The sequence below is a fragment of the Artemia sp. Qi Xiang Cuo genome, chromosome 9, assembly GCF_049724085.1.
Source record: "Artemia sp. Qi Xiang Cuo chromosome 9, ASM4972408v1, whole genome shotgun sequence".
NCBI lineage: Eukaryota > Metazoa > Arthropoda > Branchiopoda > Anostraca > Artemiidae > Artemia > Artemia sp. Qi Xiang Cuo.
The window spans coordinates 46,579,713-46,602,260 of NC_142802.1; the positions used below are offsets into that span (position 1 = coordinate 46,579,713).

A 22,548-nucleotide genomic window follows, 5' to 3' on the forward strand; every position below is an offset into this window, starting at 1 on the left:
ACCCCTGGTAAGGCATATTACGCAATCACTGGCTGGACCTTACAATAGGATACTACTTACCAGAACAGTCCGACTGATCTGAAGGGCAATTCTGGACTGAGCTCTGGTTATTTTTATTCACATTAGCGGCATTTATACCTCTTATCTCTAAGTTACTTTGCTGGATTAGGGGCCCTAATTGGGTGGTTTACCGTCATTTCTTTTATTTTTTGACATTCATGGTCGTATGTTTACGTTCTACCTTCAATGATAAGCCTATCGCTTTTGAGCCGCGCATTTTGACCTTTTACTAGGGCTTGGGACAGCACTGGCTTTAAATTTTTTCTAGCCTCGCGTTGATACGTAGTGTAGTCCGGAGCAACCCCTACGCTGTTCTGTTTCAAAACAAAACTTTTCATGAGAACCGCATTTCGTATTTCCAAGTCGTGCCACTTAACTATTAAAGGGCCTGATCTCAGGCGGAAAGCATCCTTTATGTCCCTCCGAAAAAGCTGTAGGTTCGGGAGGCACCAACTAAGAAACTCGCAAAGCTCATCCTTCCAACTCGACTGGGATGAACCAGTCACAGGGAAATTGTAAAACACGAGGTTATAACGCTTTATTTCTGCCTCCATTGAGTCAATTTTCAGTGTAGAATCCCTGAATTTGTTCCTCATTTCCGCTAGATCGTTTGAAATTTCTGATTTTGTTGTATCTAGCTGTTTACTGAAACTATTCATTTTTGCCTCTATACCGGATAAGCTATTTGAGAGTTGTGTGATCAAATCCAGTTTGAAATTTAATTCACGCATAAACTGAGAAATCGCGTTGGGATCTAACGCATCTGGAAATTGAGGTGGCTGAACCTGATTTCCCTCCATTTCTGCTTGCGTATTCAAGATAATTAAGATTGCCTACCTTATTCTCTGCCAGCAATATTCTCCGGCAGTAGAGTTTATTCGTTGCGTCCCGCTTTAGCCCGGGACACAGCTTTGTAGCGCTCTCTTCTTCAGTTGTCTAAGAAATGAATCTTTATCCGGAGACGCTGCTATACTGGAGGGCGTGGCTAACTTCTCCCGTCCTTGTGCACTGAATTGTGTATTAACTGTTTTAAACTAATAGATGTTATCACTCTGAATGACCGATGAATGTATGACCCCAGGGCATAACTTACAATCCTTGCACTGAGGGTTTTGGGGGAGTGTCTGGGGAAAAAGTGGGCGTGAGAAGGGGGATAGTTGGCCTCAGATCACTTTTGACTATTAAAAAGGGTACTAGCCCTTTGAATTTCAAATCTAATGAGCCCTTTTTCAAGTTTCTACGACAAAGATTTCAGTAAAAACCTTATCTCTATGTGTATTATCTGTATGTCGTCTCTATGTGTGTGTCGTCTCTGTGTGTGTGTCGTCTCTGTGCGTGTTTCGTCTCTGTGTGTTTGTCGTCTCTGTGTGTTTGTCGTCTCTGTGTGTGTTTCGTCTCTGTGTGTGTGTCGTCTCTGTGTGTGTGACGTCTCTGTGTGTGTGTGACGTTTCTGTGTGTGTGTCGTCTGTGTGTGTGTCGTCTCTGTGTGTTTGTCGTCTCTGTGTGTGTTTCGTCTCTGTGTGTGTGTCGTCTCTGTGTGTTTGTCGTCTCTGTGTGTGTGTCGTCTCTGTGTGTTTGTCGTCTATGTGTGTGTATCGTCTCTGTGTGTGTGTCGTCTCTGTGTGTGTGTCGAATCTGGTTTATTTTAGGTTAGGTTAGGGAGGTTAGTTGCCCTCAAATCACTTTCGACCATTAAAAGGATACTAGCCCTTTGAATTTCAAATCGAATGAGCCCTTTTTCAAGTTTCTACGACACAGATTTCAATAAAACCCTTATATGCCCCAGGGCATAACTTATAATCCTTGCCCCGAGGGTTGTGGGGGAGTGCCCTCCTTAAAAATATCTTTTCTATCTGGAAATCAACTACGCTGAACAAAATGGCTATCTCAAAATTTTTATTAGATGTGTTGGGGGAAGGATTAGTGTGTGGGAAGGGGGGCTAGTTGCCCTCCAATCACTTTCGACTATTAAAAAGGGCACTAGCCCTTTGAATTTCCAATCCTATGAGCTTTTTTGAAGTTTCTACAACAACGCCTTCTTTAAAAACCTTATGTGCCCCCAGGGTATAACTTACAATCCTTACCCTGAGGGCTGTGAGGGAGTGTCCTCCTCAAAAACATATTTTCTATCGGGAAATCAACTACGCTGAACAAAATGACTATCTCAAAATTTTGATTGGATGTGTTTGGGGAAATGATGGGCATGGTGGGGGGGGGCTAGTTGCCATCCAATCACTTTCGACTATTAAAAAGGGCACTAGCTCTTTGAATTTCCAATCAAATGAGCATTTTTTGAAGTTTCTACGACAACGTCCTCTATAAAAACCTTATATAACCCCAGGGCATACCTTAAAACCCTTGCCCTGAGGGTTGTGGGGAAGATCAACTAAGCTGAACAAAATGTCTATCTCAAAATTTTGATTGGATGTGTTTGGGGGAATGATGGGCGTGGGGGGGGGGGCTAGTGGCCATCCAATCACTTTCGACTATTAAAAAGGGTACTAGCCCTTTGAATTTCCAATCGAATATGTTTTGAAGTTTCTACGACAACGTCTTCTATAAAAACCTTTTATTCCCCCAGGGCATAACTTAAAACCCTTGCCCTGAGCGTTGTGGGGGAGTGTCCTCTTCAAAAATATATTTTCTATCTGGAGATCAACTACGCTGAACAAAATGGCTATCTCAAAATTTTGCTTGGATGTGTTTGGAACAAATGATGGGCGTGGGGGGGGCTAGTTGCCCTCCAATCACTTTTGACTATTTAAAGGGCACTAGCCATTCCAATTTCCAATCGAATGAGCCCTCTCCTTCTACGACAACTCCTTCGATACGAAGTGCCTGGGTATGGATAAAACAAAACAAAAAAAACAACACATTGTGCCCACATCGTTTTTTACTTAGGCAGCGCCAGCGCACTGCCTATTATAGATAGCTCTTTTTAAAGCACTAAAAAAAACTGTAGCGTAAAGATCGAGGTATTGACTTGGGGGAGAACCCCCTCATATACGTAATAATTTCTGTTCGTTTTAAGTTCTAATGTTGCTTCTTACTTTCAGTTGCAAAAACTTGTTTTTTAAAAAATTTAATTTCTGATCGTTTTTTAAATAATGCTGGGAAATCCGGCGCCCCCTTCATAGAAATGTCCCTTAACCCAAGGACACATCCTCCACGGAAAGATTCTTCTGAGTAACCCCCTCCTCCCGCCCCCCCCCACCAGAAAAAAATCCTTCCTGAAAATGTCTGTATACTTCCTAATAACCGATACAATATGTAAACAATGGGCAAAGTTCATAACTTGCAGCTCTTCCCCTGGGAACTGTGGGGGATTAAGTCATCCTAAAAGACATATTTATTAGTTTTCAACTATGTTGAACAAAATGGCTATCTCAAAATTTTAATTGGGTGACTTCGGGAAAAAATGAGCGTGGGAGGGGGCCATGTTGTCCTCCCATATTTTGGTCACTTAAAAAGGGCACTATAACTTATAATTTCTGTTCAAATGAGCCCTCTTACGATATTCTAGGACTACTGGATCGATACGATCACCCCTGGGAAAAAAAACAAAAAAAAACAAATAAACACACATCCGTAATCTTTTTTCTGGCAAAAAATACAAAATTTCACATTTTTGCAGATAAGAGCTTGAAACTTCTACAGTAGGGTTCTCTGATACGTTGAATCTGATGGTGTGATTTTCATTAAAGCTCTATGACTTTTAGGGGTGTTTCCCCCTTTTTTTTGAAAATAAGGCAAATATTCTCAGGCACGTAACTTTGATGGGTAAGACTAAACTTGATGAAAATTATATATTTGAAATCAGCATAAAAATTTGATTCTTATGATGTATCTATTGGTATCAAAATTACGGTTTTTTAGAGTTTCGGTTACTATTGTGCCGGGTCGCTCCTTACTTACAGTTCGTTACCACGAACTGTTTGAAAAAATATACAAAAAGGACAACTGCGACACATAAGGTGTTTTCTGAACAAGACAAGAAAGAAAGAAACGACTAATTTAACTGTAGGCAGTGATTGGCTCAAATTTAGAGAGAGGATGATACAAAAAACAGTCTCTAACAAATGACAATGAAGAGCTAAACAGCGTTAAGCAAACAAAAAGATAGGGTCTTGAAGGTAAAGAGGTTGTCTTGTCTTAAGATCAAGTTGGAAAGAAAAGGCGCCGTGGTAAGTAACCTTTCTTTAACTAAATTGATGGCGACCCCCTGGCAAATCTTTGAATGTAATTTTCTTTGAATGTAATTTCTCAATTTCTTTGAATGTAATAATAAAATAATGTTATAAGCCTTTTCGTTACTTTGTTTAAACCGATAGAATCCTAATTTTTGTGTTGAATTAAAGTTAGGGCAAAAAACCCTTTTGGGTTTTGGCCCTAACTTTAATTAAAGCAGTATCTTCTCCTTGGAGGACTTACATCTTTGGCGTGCCATAGTTACCACGACTTAATTCCTTTGATTAAGACATTGTAATAAAGTATATTCAGACCACAGCAGAAGGCCGTGGTCACCTTTTAAATAGCCTAATATCCTTTTCAGATATTTCTTTTATTCGTTTACGGGTCTTATGATTTCTTCCTTATCATTCTTCTTAGTTAAGGCCGGGTCTGTCTAAAACCAACATTTTGAAAGATAATTCAATCTAAGATTAATTAATCTTAATATTCATTCCTTTCTTAAGAACTCAAGTGAGTTCCTTCCCAGAAGCATAAATTTTTGGTATGAGCTTAGAATAACCATGGGCTTAAGGTGGAATAACTCACATCAAGGAGTGGAACCTTTAAGAGCCGTGTGTCCCTTTTTCCAGTCTAGTGTTTCTTGCACAGTTAAGTACAGTATTTTTAAGTATAGAAGTTGGAAATCCCTAGACCTCCGTTTTGTTTACTTCCTATATTAATTCTTTGTCTAAGGTCTATACGATAGAATTTGAGACCAGAGGAGACGTTTATCCCCCTCCTAGCTGGTTCTTTTACCTCTCCAGCCCTTTATCGGCCGTCTGTACAGCTAAGTTAGCCGATAAGTCTATACTAAGAGGCTAGGAGGAGGAAGGTGTCACTAGTCAAGCTAAGAATTTAAAGTTCTTTCCAGTCTAGGGAAATTCAGTCAAGGGTCTTCCTTCTTGAAGTTAAGGTTTAACTAAGGTCCAAGGAATACTTATTCTTATTAAGAAAAATAATTAGTAAATACCGTGTTTTGAGTTGAACTTATAAATTTGTGTCTAATCAATCAAGATTATTCCAAATTCGTTTTCACCTTAGAGCCATTTAAATTATTCTCATATTCTGTTTTAAATACGTAGACTGATTAAATAATAACTTTAAAAGTAGTGAAATTGACAAAACTTACCTTATTGGATAACTTTTTTAATTTTAAGAATTATATTATTACAGACCCGAGCCTTGGTTAGTTATCCAAGCGTATTGAATTAGAAATATTTAGTGGTTCTAAGCTTATAATAAACCTTTTTTCTCGGTGGCGACGTTTGGGTAGTATAAACGAACTCCTTGGAACTGCAGGCACACACCATATCAGACCAATCAAATCTTAAGAAAAACTTTGGGGAAAGTTTTATTTAATAATACGGAATACAACATTTTATCCTTTTTTTTACTCTTATCAAATTTAAGAATAAAATCAAGTTGTCGCCAAATTTTGAGTACAAAAAAACTAAATCGTATCATTCAACGCTACCAAATTAATTGATGTTTCCCTTAAGAGATTTGGGTAAAGTAACTTTATAGATTCAAATCGATAAGTTAAGGGGTGACCGGTGTCGACCACAGTTCATATAATTATCCAGTATGATCATTCCCTATCTCACCCGTTATAAAAACCCGGACCGGCGTGCGAGTGCTCCAGAGAACGTAGAAACACAAGCGGCGTCAGATCTTTTCACGGGTAGACAAGTCAGACGCAAAACAATCGGAAACAAGTGGAAACCCCCTATTACGAATAATGCACTTTACGAGAAACAATCGGAAACAAGTGGAAACCCGCTATTAATAACTGCACGAAGAAGTGGGAGGAGCTTTTGTTCGCACCGAGAACGAAGACCAGAAATGATCTCCGATAAGCTTACTGGATAATTATATGAACTGTGGTGTCGACGCACAAAAAGAATACAATTCAACTTGGATAATAGGTGGCTTCGAAAATTAACGGGTTTTAAAAGGAATGACGTACATTTATTAAGGCAGTGTTTTCATGTCTCTCTGTTAAGGGTCGTTACTTCGCTTAATAATTTCCGGGTTACCGGTTCCGAATTTTTTTCCATTAAATTAAAAAGCATAGAGATTACTTAATCTAGTGGCAAGAATCTGTAACATTTTAGCAAGAATCTAACATTTAGCAAACTCTTACAGATGACTAGTTGTCATCAAGAATGTGTGGTTTGACTAGTAAGAAGGGAGTAAGAATTGGTTGAAGTTTTCAAATGAATAGATTGGAGCAAATGTTTCTATGCAAAAGGCCTTGTACCTTGATGGAGGAAAAGTAAAAAGAATGAGTCACAGGTGATTTTAAATAAACTGGTGATTTTAAGAAATTAGGTTCATTTTGATTGAGGAAAATTTTATACACGGGGAGAATTTTTCTGAGGGGGAACCGTCTGAGGAGGGAATTAGCTGACACAATAAATACTTGAGTAGCTAAAATAAACTTTCGTTAAAAACCTAATTCGAAACTTGATTTTTCATTGGGTTTGCCCAACTCGTTAAAAACTGAAACATTTTCTCAGAAGTAAGGCCGTATTGAGAGGTGGTTTAACCCCTCTGGAATTTTTGTCAGACTCGTAAGAACTCAACCAAAATATATATAAACAAATTTTGATGTTTTTTTTGTCCCCCCCCCCAAAAAAAAAGGAAACCAAACAGATAATGTCTTGCTTAGAAGTCATGCAATCAATTTTATTTGCCCCTCGATCAGGGGCGTAATTTTGTCAAACTCCTGGGGGGGTGGGTGGTAAAGTTGGAGCCAATTTTCCCCAATAAAATGAAAATGGCAGTGAAAACTGAGAAATGATCCATATATTACCGTAAAGACAAAAATATACTAAAGAAAACTGCATGTTTCTCTGGATACTTGAATTTTGCAGGCTTATCTTAGTGACAAGATTTTTTGCAGAAACTAAATTTCAGCTGGTCGGGCAAACTGAGGTCTAGGGGGGGGGCAAAATTGGGTGGAGAGGGACCAGCTGCCGCTCCTGTCCCATAGCAAATTACGCCCCTGCCTTCGATCCGTTAAGAAATGGCTGACATATTTTGGTAATTGGCGGTACTTCTAAGCACCACAATTACTTTTTGAGCGTTGACTATGTCCTGGTCTGTATTTTCTTCTTTCGTGACAGAAGCAATTGTACTCCTTACGAAATCCTGCACCGTTCTATGCATGAAGGGGTTCGAAAATTCATGAAGATGGGGCTTTTCTTTTATCTTTTGGCCCAGACTAACCTTCAAAATAGATGAATTTTTTTTTAATTTTGAAGAAACTCCTACCACGGTTTTAGCATTATCTAGACAGGATAATTTTAATGACAAGGACAGCTAAGAAGTATAAATTCATTTCCAGTATATAGTAATAACATATATATGTATAAATGCATTCGTTTTCAGCATTTGAGACTTTTTTTTAGTGTACGCAGTAAATAAACATTAATTCCGAATTACATTATCTTTGAAGTCATGTATGCAGTTTTATTTACCCGTCAACTCGTTTATAAATGGCTCTCGGATTGCCATATTATGAGATCTTCTTCCGTCCAGAATTTAGGGTAATAAGGCTTCCATATATAATTTTGATCTAGCCCCTATGCTACCATTGCTGAAACATAAAACACAAAACTCGAATATAAGAAGTCCTCAAACCGCAAACAAATACCTTTTTTTTCATTTGCCTGCCTCTATGGTAGGCCTACCCTATTTCTGAAACTAAATTCGGTACTTGTGCACTGTCTGGTACCCACCGCTATAACTGTATCAAGGAAACAAGACACGAAAACCGACAAACGGGTATTTGCAATAGAGAAATGGAATGCAAAGCGTGGTTTCCATTGCGTTTACAATATTTCAACTGTTGTTTTTTGGGGTTTAGGGGGGGGGGAGGTACCTTGGTTAGTTTACGTATTTAATATATGCTATGTTCTAACACCCACCCAACCACCCACCCACCCCCACGGGCAAATATAAATCCCAAATTTTTTTGTAAACTATTATATAATCATCCTATTTTTTTTATTAGCATTAACCAAACTTGACTTCTTTTGTGGCCACCATATTATGCACAAGTACCGTAAATTCTTAGACCTCTTAATAAACAATATTTAGATTTTCCCGATATGACACTAAACAAAATTTTAATCGATGAAAAAGGAGGGGAGGGGGCTTGGTCAAGATACAAAAATCACACTTCTTGTGTGATCAAACAGTTTGTGGTAACGAACTGTAAGTAAGGAGCGACCCGGCTCAATGGTAACCGAAACTCTAAAAAACGGGATTTTGATACCAATAGATACAACAATAGAATTAAATTTTAATGCTGATTTCAAATATATAAGTTTTATCAAGTTTAGTCCTACCCATAAAAAGTTACGCGCCTTAGAAAATTTGGCTGATTTTCGAAAAAAGGGGGAAAGACCCCTTAAAAGTTATAGAACCTTAATGAAAATCACACCATCATATTCCGCGTATCAGAGAACCCTACTGTAGAGGTTTCAAGCTCCTATCTATAAAAATGTGGAATTTTGTATTTTTTGCCAGAAGAAAGATCACGGGTGCGTGTTTATTTTATTTTTTTTTTTTACCCATGGGTGATCGTATCGACCCAATAGTCCTAGAATATCGTGGGAGGGCTCATTGGAATGGAAATTAAAAGTTCTAGTGCCCTTTTTAAGTGACCAAAAAAATGGAGGGCAACTAAGCCCCCTCCCACGCTCATTTTTTTCCCAAAGTCACCCGACCAAAATTTTGAGATAGCCATTTTGTTCAGCATGTTCGAAAATATTATAAGTATTTCTTTTAGGATGACTTAATACCCCGAAGTTCCCGGAGGGAGGGCTGAAAGTTATGAACTTTACCCAATGTTAACATATAGTATTGGTTATTGGGAAGTATACAGACGTTTTCAGGGAAGATTTTTCCTAGTAGTGGGGGGGGGGTTGGTGGGTCTTGGATTATGTGGGAGGATCTTTCCATGAAGGAAGTTTTCATGGGGGAAGGGACATTGCTATGAAGGGGACGCCGGACTTCCAAGCATTATTTAAAAAAAGATCAGAAATTAAATATAAAAAACAAGTTTTTCAACTGCAACAGCAGCAACATCAAAACTTTAAACGAACAGAAAATATTACATATATGATTGGGTTCACCCCTAGTCAATACCTCGCTCTTTAAGCCAAAGATTCTTTAGTACTTTCATAAGAGCTATTTATTCTAATTTATTCTAATTCTAATTCGCCTGTGATTAAGCGGTCATTTTTAAAGAATTAGTCAAAATTTTTAACTTTCACATAAACTAACGGGGAATGTCTAGAACACAAACCCCCTAGTATATGTATTAAAAATATGCAAATATTGAAGCTTGTTACGTAGGTTCATTAGTATACTGTATATATTTATCACAAATGATGTATGTTCTAAATTAAATTAAACATGTTTTAAGATAGCCATTTAAGTAGTAAGAGTATAATAGATTCTAACCCTACATTCTAACCGTACATTCTAACCCTACATTCTAACCGTACATTCTAACCGTACATTCTAACCGTACATTCACGCCTACAAAAATTACACCTGAGGCAATAGGCACCACGAAACTTACAAGAAAATATACATTGAATTTCACTATTGATTATAAATATACATGAAAATATACATTGAATTGCTGTTGATTTGAACAGTACATGAAAATATACATTGGAATTGCGCAAGAAAAACCCATGCCTGAGATATTAATATAATGCATGTTATGAAACTAAAGACAAGGTTTTTTAAACTTGGCAAGGTATAATAATGTACGTCGTCAGTTCACGTGCACATTCTTAAAAACTGATATGATATAAAGTAGTCAAACATGTTTTGGGGGCATGCACGAAATTATGTAACTCAACATCCGTTTTTTATTCGTCCTTGAAATCCCGTATAAAATGTTCATATATCGTAATTTAATTTTCATTATAATTTAACATATTATACATAGTACACTGAATTTTATTAACTTTTGGAACAATGGATCCGTCAATTGTCAATGTGAGTAGAGCTTACTAAATTTCTTAATTTATTTCCAGATAAATGGTATTTTACCAGTAAATTCAAATTTCAGGGGTACTTAGCCCCCCTCCCCTCCAACAATACAAAACCTTAAAATATGATGAGTATATTCGATAGAAAACGCTAAGTATGCTTTTTTCTATTATGCAAAACAAAAAACCCCCTCCCCCATTGTTTTTTAGGAGCATAACCCCTTACTTTTAATTATTTCGTTCAAAAAATGTCCCTTTTTCCCAATGATAAAAAAAAAATCTTTTTTTCCTGGTCTAAATGGAAGCAGGTGTGTTACAACGGAAGGGACAGTCTTAAGAGCAAATTTCACACACTCATGCTATCATGTGATCGTATTATCACCGTGATTAGTAACACATGTCTTTGTCTGTTTCAAGATATGTTGACTAGCGAAAAACCTGGGTGAATGAGTTGAAATAAAAAAATTTAACAGGAATTGTGTTTGGTTAGCTTTTAATATATTTTAATATTTTTTATATATATATTTTAAATCTTTGTTTTGGATTTGATGCAGTGGGTGGGGTGGGAGAGGAGGGTTCTTTGTGCAGACTAATTTTATCTTCTGTGAAAAAGGAGGATCGTTTTTTTTTTCATGCTAAATTTTTCCTTCTTTTTAAGGTGGAGGAAGATTCTTACAATTACTCCCCTCCAGAAAAGAAACCAAGATGGGGTGATAACACATTGATGCAAGCTACAGGGCAATCCATTAAAAGTTCTCTGGACCAACCAGGGCCCTCTCATGACAGTGTCAAATCTGCACAGAATTCGATGAGAGAAAGTGTTATTCGCTATGCACAACATTCACTTTGTAAGGAGCTAACTGCAACTTCTATGGTAAGCCCTATTTATCATATAGCTAAGGAGGGTTCAGTTAAAGAGGGTTCAGTTGCATGGAGGGATTCAGTTAAAGAATACCTCCTCGATAGATTTTTTTTTTTAAATGTATTTTATGGCTATTACCAAAGCGATTTATAGTAGTGAAAGTGGCTAGTATCTATGGGACTAAAAATTATGGGGCCCAGTATGTTTTTTAAGTACATTTGCTTAAAATTCTATTCAAACAAAAGATTTGTGGCAGTTCAGTTGGAATCCCTGATTTTCTGTTCAGTTGGAGCTTGTTCAATTGGAACTCCTAGTAAATATACGTGGTGTGTCAAGAAACTTGAACCTTTCACAATACAAAAATTTGAAAAGGTTTTTTGCAATATCTAATAACTTAACTCATTGGTATGAGTTTACTCTAAAAACAACCCTTTGGTAGATCATACCTGCTTTGAGGTCACAGCTACTAAGTAGACTTAACTGTCACCTTTTCAGCACTTACTGAGGAACTTTACGACTCTGGGCCCTGATACAGGGATGAAGCTTCCTTTTATATTTGATTATCAACGTTGAAAAAGTCAATCGCCTACCAACAACTGGGCCATACCGATCATCTGGACCTTAGAAATGGAAGTTAAGGAAATAACCACGTCTAATACTTTTCTTGCAAATAGATCTAATGTAGTTCTAAAATACTTCTGATTTTCTTTTAATCTATGAATTTTGTCAAAATGATATGATTGATTCAATTTAATAAGTTGCAAACATCAAAGAAGGGAAAGAAAAAATAGAATGAGAAACAGGCTAATTTGCTTTTTAGGTTGATATTCAATTTCTTTTCTGTATTTCCTTTTAATTTTCAGATGACATTAGTTCTTTGTATAATTATCCTATTTCATTATTATGTGTAGGTCTATGTAGTTTGTCAGAATGGAGAAGTCCCTAAAAAAGTGGAAAAATTGCTTCGTAGTTTTTCTTACAGTTGAAGGTTTTACTTTGAATATGGAGGAAAGCCTGGGGTGATAATTAGAGAAAACGGCGGGAAATTTCCCCTAGGTTTTGAAAAAAAAAATTTTGTGTGTTTTTATTGGGACAAATAAAAAAAAATAGATTTCGACAATATGTTGTTTTTGTATATTCTTTAGTAAAAACTTAAAAATTCTTTGTCCTAAAAATTTCGTTAATGGATGTCTTTGTGGAGATCAAGATTGTTTTTAAATCAAACAGTTCGTGCTAACGAACTGTAAGTAAGGAGCGACCCGGCTCAATGGTAACCGTAACTCTAGAAAACGGGTTTTTGATACCAATAGATACATCAAAAGAATCAGATTTCAATGCTGAATTCAAATTTATGACTTTCATCAAGTTTACTTATATCCATCAAAAGTTACGCGCCTGAGGAAATTTGGCTGAGTTTTAAAAAAAGGGGGAAAGACCCCCTAGAAGTTCTAGAACCTTAATGAAAATCACACCATCATATTGTATTTTATAGCAATTACCAAAACGTTAATTCACATGGAAAATAAAGTCATTTTTACCATTTCAAGCCTGAGAAGAAAAAACGACAGAAGAAAATAAGAATAGTGGAACTAAAAACACCGACTGACATCTGGGATAGTGTACCACTAAGCATGGAGGAGGAGGTGCATCTCATAGAGCAAACAGCTTCAGTCGAAAGATGGTATAGTTTCATGAAGAGCTGGGACCATAAAGCACAGTGCTATGAGCTAGACTCCTATTATGCATTTGCATTTTAAATGTTATTACAGATCAGAGTAAAACCATTATCAATATCCCTCATTCTTTCATTCTAACTTAACTTGTAGGAATAGGACTTTATTCAAACAACTAAATCAGTTTTATTCTATGTATAATAGTGTACAAAAAAGACTATTATTTTTCCTCATTCTTCTTCTCCTGACCTGGTGCTAATGTTTCCATCTCACTCGGGCTCAGTTTTCGTCTCAATATGCGATAGTAATTAAGTCCGCGCCATCGCCATATCTCATAATAACCATCATGTGTAATACGGTGGTCATCGTCCAACATAGGCTCCCGATCTAAACATGAAAATTAAAAGGCTTAAAATATATGGAATGAACAAAAATTATTACTTCACGATCGATCAAATATAAATATAGATAATGTATTAAAAAGGCCGTCAAAAATTTTTTTTTCAGGATTCTGTTGATGAGAATGTAGATAACATATGGTTATCATTCCCATTGAGCGAAGAAGAAGAATTGGCACTATGCAATCTAAAACCACTGATATACCAATAAATTCAACCATTAAGGTGTCATAGGAAAATACACGAAAAAAATATCCCTTTACACATTTACAACGACTCGAGTGACACAAGAAAAAGGATAAGAAAACTTGTAAAAACACAGAAAAAGGACAGACATAGCCTTATGTATAATGCTAGAGACGTGAGACGCTTTAGTCAATTAAATCACGCGATGAAATATCGAGTGATATCGTTATGCTAAGCATTCAAAAACAAGAAAATAATTCTCATGCTACTTGTCTCTCTCTTATAGTGACCATACTCATAGTCTTCATCTGAGTAAAACCAATTTCTATGTCTGCATTCAGAGATAATTAGCTTAGTCTCAGTGAGATAAAATACTATGCAGATAAGTTTCAATTAATTATCTAATGTATAGAGTTGTTTAAGTTAGCTATTTAATGTAATCCGTTCTGGACGGTCTGCTTTCTATAATTCTTTTTTGTAGTTCCATAATTTTGTTACTAAAGTATTATATTCTCATCATATTTTGATTAACATAATTTTATTTGCATAACTTCCGAGCCATGCACAATGGGCGTATGGAGTTTATGTTATCCCCACATACATAGTTGGTGGAACTTTCTAACCCCTATATTTCATTAGCCTATAACTAATTATGTTTCTCTGAAGTAAGATCGAAATGCGCCGTGGAAACAATTTATGCGACGTCTGAATTTCTACTTCAAAAATTCTTAATTTTCTCATAACTTCTGATGGATTAAGTTAAACGAAATAATTTAAAGATATTCAAAATCAGCATTAAAATACAATTATTTTGATATGTATATTGAAAAAAGAATATTTGATCATTTAAGAAACTCGAGTTTTATTTTTGATTAATAAGAATACACATTGTTAAGACACATCTGATTTATTAAAAATACTTGAACATTCAAGAAAATTGAGTTTTATTTTCGAAAAATCTAACTTATACATGATTATTTACTTAAAAATGCTAGGAGGAACTGGGTTTTGTTGGATGGTATGGAAAAATGGTATGTGTTAAATATTCGGAAAACATACGAGTAGAAAAAATCCTTCACTACAGATAAGGCTTTTGTGTTTTTCTGAACTTTCTGAGGGGGGAGGGCGGGGATAACTATTTAGTTTAAAAAATTAGTTTACGACTATAAAAATGTTTCACTACAGATAAAGCTATTGTGTTTTTCTGAACTTTCTGAGGGAGGAGGGCGGGGGTAACTATTTAGTTTAAAAAATTAGTTTATGAGTAGAAAAATCCTTCACTACAGATAAGGCTTTTGTTTTTTTCTGAACTTTCTGCGGGGGGCGGGCGGGAGTAACTATTTAGTTTAAAAAATTAGTTTATGAGTAGAAAAATCCTTCACTACAGATACGGCTATTGTGTTTTTCTGAACTTTCTGAGGGAGGAGGGCGGGGGTAACTATTTAGTTTAAAAAATTAGTTTATGACTAGAAAAATGTCCCACTACAGATACGGCTATTGTGTTTTTCTGAACTTTCTGAGGGAGGAGGGGGGGGATAAATATTTAGTTTAAAAAAATTAGTTTACGAGTAGAAAAATCCTTCACTACAGATAAGGCTATTGTGTTTTTCTGAACTTTCTGAAGGAGGAGGGCGGGGGTAACTATTTAGTTTAAAAAATTAGTTTATGAGTAGAAAAATGCTTCACTACAGATAAGGCTATTGTGTTTTTCTGAACTTTCTAGGGTGGGGGGGGGAGGGCGGGGGTAACTATTTACCCCCCCCCGCGGGTAGATTGGGACCCCATGTGAAAATGGAAAACAAACAAAAAAAATATTGTTGGTATGTGTGTAGAGTATGGCATGGTTACCGCTAGGGCAACAGTCTAAACGTTGACGGTTTTAGGTATCCGTGAATAAATTCTAAGGCGAGAGTGGAAGTTGGGACAATTTTTGGAGGTGCTCACCTCACCTGCTCAGAGTCTCAGGCAAGTGACCCTAAACTTGAAAAAGTGGAAATTGGCTCAGATTGCTAAACTGGGCTGATACAAAGAATAGATACTATTGGAAAATTGATTGGAGACGCTGGGCATCCGTGAACAAGTGCTAAATTGAGAGAGGAATTCAGGATAATATTCGGGGGCGCCCACCCGCCCAGAGTCTCAGGCCAGTGATCCAAAAATTTCAAAAATTTGTGAAAAATTAAAATTTTTTCAGAATCTGGGGCTAAGCTTAGGCAACGAATAGGTACTATTTTAAAGATAAAAATGGCTTTAAACGATTGTTTGCCTGTTATTTCAAGCAAATTTATGGTCCTATGTCAATTTTAAATTCTTCTTAAGACCATAGGCGGGTGTGCCTTGTTTGCCTCTTTTTGAATTCTTGATCAGCATGCCTAAGACTCTAACCAGGCTGGCTGAAAAGTGTTTTTTGGGGGGGGGGAGATGGCTTGATTGTGTACTGTATAATACACAAGTGATGTTTGGACAGTGTTGTCAATTTAAAATGTACTTCGATGTGTTGTCAATTTAAAATAGTTAAGAAAAAAAAATTTAACAAGAAATGGCTGAAAAGTGTTTTTTTTGGGGGGAGATGGGTTGATCGTGTACTGTATAATACACAAGTGATGTTTGGACAGTGTTGTCAATTTAAAATATACTTCGATGTGTTGTCAATTTAAAATAGTTTAGAAATAAAATTTTTAACAAGAAATGACTGAAAAGTGTTTTGGGGGGAAAAGGGTTGATTGTGTACTGTATAATACACAATTGATGTTTTGGACATTGTTGTCAATTTAAAATATACTTCGATGTGTTGTCAATTTAAAAATAGTTAAGAAATAAAAACATTTAGCAAGAAATGGCTGAAAAGTGTTTTGGGGGGAGATAGTCAAGAAATAAAAAAAATTAACAAGAAATGGCTGAAAAAGTGTTTTTGGCTCACCAAGTTTAGCGAAATAAATTCGTCTATTCGTGTTCCACTTCATGCTCCAAATTGTAAGAAGGAACTGAACATACATCACCCATTTTTAAAGTGTTTTATATGATATATCTTGGAAATTAAGGCTCTTCTTATCATTATTCTGCAGTTCAAATGCTTAATACCCCAAGCATATGCGAGTCAAATTTCACTTTAAACAGCTGTAACAATAGTATTTTATCGCTAACATTTTTTTTATCGCAATTTTGTAATTATTTTAGCTAAGAGTAATGTTTCACGCACACAGGATACACAATACAGAAATTTAATTCAGAAAAATATGAAAAAAAAAAAAAAATTAGACGGGGGCACGATCGTAGGTGCACCCCCGATGAATACAGTTTTGCTAAAAAGTTTGGGCAGAGGGAGGGTGTAAAAATGGGTTTGACTACTGCAAGCTGTATTTGTCGAGTGATATGTTAACTTTCCAACTGGAGAGAAGACGGGGACAAAATTGGATGCAGTTTTCCTTGATATGAATTCTCTTTACCCCTCGGCCCTGTCCCATTATGCGCTACCTTGCGATGACTATAAATGGCTCAATGATCCTCAAGCTCCCCATTTCCCCAACATTGACAGTGTTGAGGAGAAAGGACCGGTTGGATGGTTTTTTGAAATTGATGGAGAGATACCAGTTGAGCTTCACGACTCAGTAAAGGATTTTGTTTCCCCTTGCATCAATAGAACTGTGACTAAGGACTCTTTGAGCCCCCGCAGTAGGCGTTTAGTCCTTACACATTTTTCAATGTGTGCCGAAGGGGGTCATTAAATAGTGGAATTTATGAAAAAATTGCTCTGCCTTTTACACATTGAAAAATGTGTAAGGACTAAACGCCAATATCGGGTGTGTCGTCTCTGTGTGTGTGTGTGTGTATCAGCATAAATTCCGCTATTTAATGTCCCCCTCCGAAACCCGCTCCGACACACAGTCATAGTGAGAGAGACATGCTAAAAGTTGGGTTAATCTAGGCTCATTTAGAGTGGCGCGCCACTCTAAATGAGCCTAGATTAACCCAACTTTTAGCATGTCTCTCTCACTATGACTGTGTGTCTGAGTGGGTGTCGGAGGAGGACATTAAATGGTGGAATTTATGCTGATACACACACACACACCTACACAGAGACGACACACCCGCAATTGGCGTTTAGTCCTTACACATTTTTCAATGTGTCAAAGGCAGAGCAATTTTTTCATAAATTCCACTATTTAATGACCCCCTTCGGCACACATTGAAAAATGTGTAAGGACTAAACGCCTACTGCGGGGGCTCAAAGAGTCCCTAGTCACAGGTCTATTGATGCACGGGAAAACAAAATACTTTACTGAATCGTGAAGCTCAACTGGTATCTCCCCATCAATTTCAAAAAACCATCCAACCGGTCCATTCTCCTCAACACTGTCAATGTTGGGGAAATGGGGAGCTTGAGGGTCATTGAGCCATTTATAGTCACTGCAAGGTAGCACATAATGGGGCATGGCCGAGGGGTAGAGAGAATTCGTATCAAGGAAAACTGCATCCGATTTTGTCCCCGTCTTCTCTCCAGTTGGAAAGTTAACACATCACTCGACAAATACAGCTTGCAGTAGTCAAACCCATTTTTAGACCCTCCCTCTGCCTAAACTTTTTAGCAAAACTGTATTCATCGGGGTGCCCCTACGATCGTGCCCCCGTCTAAATTTTTTTTTCATACTTTCCTGAATTAAATTTCTGTATTGTGTATCCAGTGTGCGTGAAACATTACTCTTAGCTAAAATAATTAGAAAATTGCGATAAAATTTTTTTTAGCGATAATCTACTATTGTTACAGCTGTTTAAAGTGAAATTTGACTCGTATATGCTTGGGGTATTAAGCATTTGAACTGCAGAATAATGATAAGAAGAGCCTTAATATCCACGATATATCGTATAAAACACTTTAAAAATGGGTGATGTATGTTCAGTTCCTTCTTACAATTTGGAGCATGAAGTGGAACACGAATAGACGAATTTATTTCGCTAAACTTGGTGAGCCAAAAAAACTTTTTCAGTCATTTCTTGTTAATTTTTTTATTTCTTGACCATCTCCCCCCAAAACACTTTTCAGCCATTTCTTGTTAAATGTTTTTATTTCTTAACTATTTTTAAATTGACAACACATCGAAGTATATTTTAAATTGACAACACTGTCCAAAACAACACTTGTGTATTATACAGTACACAATCAACCCATCTCCCCCCAAAACACTTTCAAGTCATTTCTTGTTAAAATTTTTTATTTCTAAAATATTTTAAATTGACAACACATCAAAGTATATTTTAAATTGACAACACTGTCCAAAAATCACTTGTGTATTATACAGTATACAATCAACCCATCTCCCCCCAAAAACACTTTTCAGCCATTTCTTGTTAATTTTTTTTATTTCTTAACTATTCTAAATTGACAACACATCGAAGTATATTTTAAATTGACAACACTGTCCAAAAATCACTTGTGTATTATACAGTACACAATCAAGCCATCTCCCCCCAAAACACTTTTCAGCCAGCCTGCCTAGAGTCTTAGGCATGCTGATCAAGAATTCAAAAAGAGGCAAACAGGGCACACCCGCATATGGTTTTAAGAAAAATGTAAAATTGACATAGGATCATAAATTTGCTTGAAATAACAGGCAAACAATCGTTTAAAGCCATCTTTATCTTTCAATTAGTATCTATTCATTGCTTAAGCTTAGCCCCAGATTCTGAAAAAATTTGAATTTTTCAGAAATTTTTAAAATTTTTGGGTCACCTGCCCGAGACTCTTGGCGGGTGGGTGCCCCCGAATACTGTCTCAAATTCCTCTCTCAATTTAGCTCTTGTTCACGGATGCCCAGCATCTCCAATCACTTTTCCAATAGTATCTATTCATTGTCTCAGCTCAGTTTAGCAATCTGAGCCAATTTCCACTTTTTCAAGTTTAGGGTCACTTGCCTGAGACTCTGGGCAGGTGAGGTGGGTACCTCCAAAAATTGTCCCAACTTCCACTCTCGCCGTAGACTTTATTCACGGATACCTAAAACCGTCAACGGTTAGACTGTTGCCCTAGCGGTAACCATGCCATGCTCTACACACATACCAACAATATTTTTTTTTTTTCCATTTTCACATGGGGTCCCAATCTACCCGCACGGGGGTAAATAGTTACCCCCGCCCTCCTCCCGCGACCTAGAAAGTTCAGAAAAAAAAACTAGCCTAATTTTTGTTGGAGCATTTTTCTACTCGTAAACTATTTTCTTTACCTGAATCGCTACCACCGTCCTCCTCCCTCAGATATTTCAGCAAAAAACAAAAGCCTTATATGTCGTGATGGATTTTTGTACTCATAAACTAATTTTTTTAAACTAAATAGCTATCCCCGCCCTCCTCCCACAGAAAGTTCAGAAAAACACAATAGCCTTATCTGTAGTGCAGCATTTTTCTAGTCGTAAACTAATTTTTTAAACTAAATAGTTATCCCGCCCTCCTCCCTCAGAAAGTTCAGAAAAACACAATAGCCTTATCTATATTGAAGGATTTTTCTACTCATAAACTAATTTTTTAAAATAAATAGTTACCCCCACCCTCCCCCCTCATAAAGTTCAGAAAAACACAATTGCCTTATCTGTAGTGAAGAATTTTTCTACTCATAAACTAATTTTTTTAACTAAATAGCTACCCCCGCCCTCATCCCTCAGAAATTTCAGAAAAACCCAATAGCCTTATCTGTAGTGAAGCATTTTTCTAGTCGTAAACTAATTTTTTAAACTAAAAAGTTATCCCCGCCCTCCTCCCTCAGAAAGTTCAGAAAAACACAAAAGCCTTATCTGTAGTGAAGCATTTTTTCTACTCGTATGTTTTCCGAATATTTAACACATACAAATTTTCCATACCATCCAACAAAACTCAGTTCCTCCTAGCATTTTTAAGTAAATAATCATGTATAAGTTAGATTTTTCGAAAATAAAACTCAATTTTCTTGAATGATCAAGTATTTTTAATAAATCAGATGTGTCTTAACAATGGGTATTCTTATTAATCAAAAATAAAACTCGAGTTTCTTAAATGATCAAATATTCTTTTTTCAATATACATATCAAAAGAATTGTATTTTAATGCTGATTTTGAATATCTTTAAATTACTTCGTTTAACTTAATCCATCAGAAGTTATGAGAAAATTAAGAATTTTTGAAGTAGAAATTCAGACGTCGCATAAATTTTTTCCACGGCGCATTTCGATCTGACTTCAGAGAGACATAATTAGTTAGAGGCTAATGAAATATAGGGGTTAGAAAGTTCCGCCAACTATGTATTTGGGGATAACATAAACTCCATACGCCCATTGTGCATGGCTTGGAAGTTATGCAAATGAAGTTATGTTAATCAAAATATGATGAGAATATAATACTTTAGTAACAAAATTATGGAACTACAAAAAAGCATTATAGAAAGCAGACTGTCCAGAACGAATTATATTAAATAACTAACTTAAACAACTCTATACATTAGATAATTAATTGAAACATATCTGCATAGTATTTTATCTCACTGAGACTAAGCTAATTATCTCTGAATGCAGACATAGAAATTGGTTTTACTCAGTTCAAGAACTTGAGTATGCTCACTATAAGAGAGAGACAAGTAGCATAAGAATTATTTTCTTGTTTTGGAATGCTTAGCATAACGATATCACTCGATATTTCATAGCGTGATTTAATTGACTAAAGCGTCTCACGTCTCTAGCATTATACATAAGGCTATGTCTGTCCTTTTTCTGTGTTTTTACAAGTTTTCTTATCCTTTTTCTTGTGTCACTCGAGTCGTTGTAAGTGTGTAAAGGGAGATTTTTGTCGTGTATTTTCCTATGACACCTTAATGGTTGAATTTGTTGGTATATCAGTGGTTTTAGATTGCATAGTGCCAATTCTTCTTCTTCACTCAATGGGAATGATAACCATATGTTATCTACATTCTCATCAACAGAATCCTGAAAAAATTTTTTTTTTTTTACGGTCTTTTTAATACATTATCTATATTTATATTTGATTGATCGTGAAGTAATAATTTTTGTTCATTCCATATATTTTAAGCCTTTTAATTTTCATGTTTAGATCGGGAGCCTATGTTGGACGATGACCACCGTATTACACATGATGGCTATTATGAGATATGGCGGTGGCGCGGACTTAATTACTATCGTATATTAAGACGAAAACTGAGCCCGAGTGAGATGGAAACATTAGCACCAGGTCAGGAGAAGAAGAATGAGGAAAAATAATAGTCTTTTTGTACACTATTATACATAGAATAAAACTGATTTAGTTGTTTGAATAAAGTCCTATTCCTATTAGTTAAGTTAGAATGAAAGAATGAGGTATATTGATAATGGTTTTACTCGGGTCTGTAATAACATCTAAAATGCAAATGCGTAATAGGAGTCTAGTTCATAGCACTGTGCTTGATGGTCCCAGCTCTTCATGAAACTATACCATCTTTCAACTGAAGCAGTTTGCTCTATGAGATGCACTTCCTCCTCCATGCTAAGTGGTACACTATCCCAGATTTCAGTCGGTGTTTTTAGTTCCACTATTCTTATTTTCTTCTGTCGTTTTTTCTTCTCAGGCTTGAAATGGTAAAAATGACTTTATTTTCCATGTGAATTAACGTTTTGGTAATTGCTATAAAATACAATATGATGGTGTGATTTTCATTAAGGTTCTAGAACTTTTAGGGGGTCTTTCCCCCTTTTTTCAAAACTCAGCCAAATTTTCTCAGGCGCGTAACTTTTGATAGATAGAAGTAAACTTGATGAAAATTATATATTTGAATTCAGCATTGAAATCTGATTCTTTTGATGTATCTATTGGTATCAAAAACTCGTTTTCTAGAGTTACGGTTACCATTGAGCCGGGTCGCTCCTTACTTACAGTTCGTTAGCACAAACTGTTTGATTTAAAAACAATCTTGATCTCCACAAAGACATCCATTAACGAAATTTTTAGGACAAAGAATTTTTAAGTTTTTACTAAAGAATATACAAAAACAACATATTTTCGAAATCTATTTTTTTTATTTGTTCTAATAAAAACGCACAACATTTTTTTTCATAACCTAGGGGAAATTTCCCGCCGTTTTCTCTAATTATCACCCCTGGCTTTCCTCCATA

The 22,548-nt window shown here is 36.2% G+C and overlaps 1 protein-coding gene across 1 annotated transcript; it reads right to left on the minus strand.

Annotated features, from left to right (window-relative positions):
• Positions 1 to 230: 230 nt before the first annotated feature.
• Positions 231 to 860, minus strand: LOC148948724 (uncharacterized). The gene has a single exon (XM_089095000.1). It carries the CDS (start codon positions 858 to 860, stop codon positions 231 to 233), a length of 630 nt encoding a protein of 209 aa, XP_088951126.1.
• Positions 861 to 22,548: the final 21,688 nt, after the last annotated feature.

Coding starts and splice junctions, on each gene's coding strand:
- LOC148948724 (XM_089095000.1), bottom strand. CDS start 860: ATGGAGGGAAATCAGGTTCAGCCACCTCAATTTCCAGATGCGTTAGAT.